Here is a 6135-nt window from a genome sequence, read left to right as displayed (position 1 = left end):
TTGACTACTCAACCCCCAAAGGCTCTTTTAAGAGCCAACCACCTAGCTCTCCAAAAGCGCAAAGTACCTTTCTATGACCGCAATACATTGAGTGGGTGTATACACAACTATTTCGACATTCTGTGCCCACATGAGGCCTTGCATGAACAACAACACCTACTTGGCCTCATTTGCCATAGCAGGCTAGCATTAGATGATACGTGCCTATAAGCTGTCACTCTTGACTTTGGCGACTATTATTGCGCGTAAAGGGCCGGCGGCGTCCTATTGCGCGCGCACCGGGAGTTTGAGTTTTGGAGAGGCCGGGCCTCCCGTCCAATGGCCAACGGAGGAGGCCTGCGAAACGGGCCAATCGGGGTGGTGGGGAGATGGTGTCCAATCAGCAGGCGCCACTGCCGGCTTTATAAACTTCACATAGGCATTTCGAGGCTATACTCCCGACTGTCAGAGCAGCGCCATGGCCAGAACCAAGCAAACCGCTCGCAAATCCACCGGTGGCAAAGCCCCCAGGAAGCAGCTCGCCACTAAGGCTGCTCGCAAGAGTGCCCCGGCCACCGGCGGTGTGAAGAAGCCTCACCGTTACAGGCCCGGCACCGTGGCTCTGAGAGAGATCCGTCGTTACCAGAAGTCCACTGAGCTACTCATCCGCAAGCTGCCCTTCCAGCGCCTGGTGCGAGAAATCGCCCAGGACTTCAAGACCGACCTGCGCTTCCAGAGCTCCGCCGTGATGGCCCTACAGGAGGCTAGCGAGGCTTACCTGGTCGGCCTGTTCGAGGACACCAACCTGTGCGCCATCCACGCCAAGCGGGTGACCATCATGCCCAAGGACATCCAGCTGGCCCGCCGTATTCGCGGAGAGCGCGCATAAATGAGGATGACCTGAACTCGGGAGAAAAGGACACCTCAGACAGCCGCAAAGCCACTCAGGATCCGGAGGAAGAGGCTCCTCGCAGTAAGAAGAACAAGCAGGAGTCTCCATCTCAGGACTACGAGGAGAAATAGTCACGCTGCATCCTTTCTTCTCTCTATCCTCTTCCTCCCCTGCGTAGCCCCTAACAGTCCTCTGAGCAGAGGGAGAAAGGACTTTACCTCCCTTCACTGAGCCCCTCTTCTCTTCTTGCACACTCACTCCCTCACTAATGCCACGAGTAGCTCTATGATCCAGCCTGTTATCCCTTCCATGGCCAGGGGTGGCGCTGTGAGCTCAGCTGCGCACAGAAGAGAAACACAATTCTGACATTTTGACGCTACGGCGTCTCAAAATGAACAATCAGTACTATTGACGCTTTTTCAAAAAAGAAATTAAACGAAGGTCTTTTAAGGGATTATGCAAGCACACTTGTTCGTTTCGGCTAGCCGAGTTCGGCTAAGCGCCAGCCAAAGTTAAGCATGCTGACGCCTTAAGGGCGTCTTCTAACCCAGGAGCCACGTCAAACCTCCCCCTAACTCACCTCTGGTTGTTATGGTGTTTGTTTAGGACAGTTTCCGGTTGTTACGTTTAGTTTTGGGGTTGTTGTTTAGCTCAAAAGGGTCAATGCACTGTTAAGGTATAATGTCACAAAAACAACGCACCATGGTGTTACTGCTGCTGTACTGGGTGTAGATTTGTGTCCTTTTTATATATCTTTTTTTACTCGCTTTGTTTTCTAGAGGTAGAACAACACAGTGGTACTGGTCACATTTATGTTTTCCCGTAATCGTAAGGATAAGCTTGTAGCGTAGGTAGTGGTCCTCTGTAGCTCAGCTGGTAGAGCACGGCGCTTGTAACGCCAAGGTAGTGGGTTCGATCCCCGGGACCACCTATACACAAAAAAAATGTATGCACGCATGACTGTAAGTCGCTTTGGATAAAAGCGTCTGCTAAATGGCATATTATTATTTATTATTAACTCGAATATCCCCCAAAGGCTCTTTTAAGAGCCACCTCCATATTTCCATCAAAAAGGCACAATTGTTCCATGTATACACGCACCTCTACATTAGCCACCATGTATGTTGTTCACTAACACGTCTAAAAGCTACGTATTGCACCTTTTTAGTTGCCTGAAGTCTAGCTTCAATGTTTGTGTGTGTGTATATACACAACCATCTGGCATCATCCACTTCCTTTGAACTATATAGTAACACAGTAAAATGCTTTACAAAGGAGGGGAAAAAGAAACGAGTGATAATATAGGCCGAATAGTAACAAGAATTGTGTTCAGATGAATAATTGACACTATTAGTTGTGTGTAATAATAGCCTTGCATGCAGTCCAGAAAAAACATTGCATGCCAACTTACTTTGAAAGTCCCATGTTGCAGTGCTGCTGAGAGACTCATGCAGAGGCCCAAACTTTACAATGGAGCACGGAGGCCATCTTGTGGTTAAATGTGGGTACTGCACCTCATGGTGAGTCCCTTTCAGCATTTGCTCTTTAGGCCAGCGTTTCCCAAACGCGGTCCTGGGGTCCACAAGGGGTGCGCGTTTTGCGTTTTGCCCTAGCACTCCACAACTGATTCTAATACTCCCAGCTTGATGATGATGAGTTGATTATTTGAATCAGCTGTGTAGTGCTAGGGCAAAAACTCCCAAAATGTGGCCCGAGTTTGGGAAACCCTGCTTTAGGCTAATACTAGCCTATTAGGATGACTTGGTTCGATCGCTTTAATGGCAACTGCTGAACTCTGGTTTCACTAATTACTTGTCCCAGGTCACCATTATGAATCCAATAGCAAAACAAATGTTTCAAAATAGCTCAATAGTGAAAAAAGGCCAGGAAATGATGGGTTCTCAGCAATATTTCACCAACAACCAATCACTATTCACGCATAGACATTAGGATCATCAACAAATATTCCTAAGTCATACTACAAAAGGGTTGTAACGAAATGGATTTGTCTGTTCAATGCAAGTTCAACGTCAAAGAAAAAGTGCATCACCACAACAAACGTGTCTTTAGATACACTGTAAAAAATGACTTTGTGGAATGTACTCAAGCTATTACAGTCAACAAAAGCACACGTCATATTGTTGAGTAGATCTTTTTGCTTGTTTTTATGAGTAGATAAGCTTGAGTAAGTTGAGTTGATGTGGTCCAATACATTGAGTAAAGATGATAGAGACGTAAAAAGGATTATATTACGTTGATTCGACTCAAATAGACATTGTGTTATTTTACCTGAATGATTCATCCTATTATGTATTTAGACCAACTTACTTTGGATTCACTCAATCACATCCCTTAAGAGAAAAGGTATCCGGACACCGGGAATCCATTTATTTAAACATCAACGGTTTGCAAAACATCTGTTATTATGAGTTGACAAATTACGTAATTGCAATCAACACTGCAGGTAAATCATGATTGCTGCAGGTAGGCAACACCGTAGAAATAGGAACTACAACACTAACAACAAGTGACATTTACTCCTGATGTAATAAATAAATATAAATAAATAATTGGTCATTTAGCAGACGCTCTTATCCAGAGCGACTTACAGGAGCAAATAGGGTTAAGTGCCTTGCTCAAGGGCACATCGACAGATTTTTCACCTAGTCGGCTCGGGGATTAGAACCAGCGACCTTTCGGTTACTGGCACAATGCTCTTAACCACTAAGCTACCTGACTGACCTGTTGCAACCTCTACAACCACTGTGCTTATTATTTGACCCTGCTGGTCATCTATGAACGTTTGAACATCTTGGAGAAAAATGTGTGAAACCACTGCCTATATGAGGAGCTGTCGTTGTTTGTTTTATTACCACATACTTATGGAAATTGCACCGGTTGAGAGATGATGGCTCTCTTGTGCCTACGGTGAAGGGTACTTCTGATCCAGCAGGTGGTGCTAAGATCCCTCCCTATATGACTTGAATGATGAGTTGATTTATTCCTTATAGCTCCTAATGATTTTAAGGCCAGTGTTGGCAAACATTACTTGTGCTCCAGCAGGTGGCCATGACATCCCTCCCTATATGACTTGACTGACCAGTTAGTTGATGGACTCCTTATAGCTCCTAAATTTAATGATTTTAAGGCCAGTGTTGGCAAACATGACTTCTGCTCCAGCAGGTGGCCATGAAATCCCCCCCTATATGACTTGACTGACCAGGTAGTTGATGGACTCCTTATAGCTCTTAATGATCTCAAGTGTCTGTGTTTTTATGTGGTTAGGAGTTTTGCTCACTGCGTGTCCCCCTTCCATTTCAGTGTTTCCCAACTCCAGCGGTAGAGTAGGCTACCCCCAACAGGACCCATTTTTCTTGTAGGCCTGGACAGCCACAGCTGATTGAACAACCTGTCACCTAAATTACCAAGTCCTCAATGAGTAGAATCAGGTGCAACAACAACAACAACAACAACAACAACAACAACAATATGAGGAGAGGGACACAGTGTACTAGCTGATCTCCCAGTTGTCACAGTTTGGCCTTGTGTTCCACATAGCCTATATCAGTATTTGAGTATGTTTCCCGCGCACGTTAGTTGCTTTCACGTCATCTTTGAAATCGCTCCTCCCTAGTCCCCTAGAACGAGCGCCCTCCCCTTTGCAACGCCTCCGAACATATAACAGAGGCGCGCTTTCTGTGCCGCCGGCCTCAATCAGGTCGACCAAACGCAGATAATAGCGCACCGCGCACCGGCGCTGAAATCATTCATTCACTTGAACTCAACTAGCGAACACACCATGTCCGGAAGAGGCAAAGGCGGCAAGGGACTCGGAAAAGGAGGCGCCAAGCGTCACCGCAAAGTTCTCCGCGATAACATCCAGGGAATCACCAAACCCGCTATCCGCCGTCTGGCTCGCCGCGGCGGCGTGAAGCGTATTTCCGGTCTGATCTACGAGGAGACCCGCGGTGTCCTGAAGGTGTTCCTGGAGAACGTGATCCGTGACGCAGTCACCTACACCGAGCACGCCAAGAGGAAGACCGTTACCGCCATGGACGTGGTCTACGCTCTGAAACGTCAGGGACGCACCCTGTACGGTTTCGGCGGTTAAACCCACTCTCTTCGGAACCTCAACACCCCGACTCGAACCCAAAGGCTCTTTTAAGAGCCACCCACATCCGCTTAAAATGGGCCCATTCCATGTAGTGTTATATATAACAACAAATGTTTAGTATGCAATTTAGTAAGAAAGTATGAGCCACTTCGAGTGGACAGGGAGTATTAATTAGAGGATTCTAATGTCCCGTCCACTTTTAGCGCACAGAGGGAGGCCTATATCTGACAGTGGCAAAGTGTAAGAACGTTATTATTTTGGGTCAAGCAATAGTGGAATTTGGACAACATAAAGCCACCACGAGTCGGTAGACGTGGCTCGAAAAGAGGGGGACAGCGCGCACACACACACACACACAGTCCAAAATGGGAGCCCTATGTCTGACGGTGCCAAAGTGGGCAATTCTATCACCAGCATTATTTGGCACAACAATCGTGCCATTTGGACACCTATTAAAGCCCCCCTTTTGAAACACACAATTCCCCATCGGTCACAGAGCATAGGCTATAGAGAGGAGGGAGGGAGGGAGGGAGGGAGGGAGGGAGGGAGGGAGGGAGGGAGGGAGGGAGGGAGGGAGGGAGGGAGCAAGCAAGCAAGCAGGGGAGTGTCTACGGCCGCTGACTTTGCTTAGCTTCCTCTTCATAAGACGGGTAAGCGCCCTTCACCCCCTCATTCGTTTCTGAGAAGCAACGAGACATCATCATGCCCGAGCCAGCAAAGTCAGCGCCCAAGAAGGGCTCCAAGAAAGCCGTCACCAAGACCGCAGGGAAGGGCGGCAAGAAGCGCAGAAAGTCCAGGAAGGAGAGTTACGCCATCTACGTGTACAAAGTCCTGAAGCAGGTCCACCCCGACACCGGCATCTCCTCCAAGGCCATGGGAATCATGAACTCCTTCGTGAACGACATCTTCGAGCGTATCGCCGGAGAGTCCTCTCGCCTGGCCCACTACAACAAGCGTTCTACCATCACCTCCAGGGAGATCCAGACCGCGGTGCGCCTGCTGCTCCCCGGTGAACTTGCCAAACACGCCGTGTCCGAGGGCACCAAGGCCGTAACCAAGTACACCAGCTCCAAGTAAACAGCGCATTTGGACTGCTCTACTAACCCAAAGGCTCTTTTAAGAGCCACCCACTCTGTCAGTAAAAAAAGCA

The 6135-nt window shown here is 48.0% G+C and overlaps 2 protein-coding genes across 2 annotated transcripts; both read left to right on the top strand.

Moving 5' to 3' along the window:
* Positions 1-457: 457 nt before the first annotated feature.
* On the top strand, positions 458-868 carry LOC311113398 (histone H3.2; the record flags this gene model as incomplete). Its single annotated transcript, XM_084156609.1, has 1 exon — positions 458-868. One exon carries the CDS (start codon positions 458-460, stop codon positions 866-868), a length of 411 nt encoding a protein of 136 aa, XP_084012735.1.
* Positions 869-5687: 4819 nt separating this feature from the next.
* LOC311113284 (histone H2B) lies at positions 5688-6062 on the top strand (the record flags this gene model as incomplete). Its single annotated transcript, XM_084156503.1, has 1 exon — positions 5688-6062. One exon carries the CDS (start codon positions 5688-5690, stop codon positions 6060-6062), a length of 375 nt encoding a protein of 124 aa, XP_084012629.1.
* Positions 6063-6135: the final 73 nt, after the last annotated feature.

The sequence above is a fragment of the Coregonus lavaretus genome, assembly GCF_964263955.1.
Source record: "Coregonus lavaretus genome assembly, chromosome: 40".
Lineage (NCBI taxonomy): Eukaryota > Metazoa > Chordata > Actinopteri > Salmoniformes > Salmonidae > Coregonus > Coregonus lavaretus.
This window is presented reverse-complemented; position numbering and strand designations above follow the sequence as displayed.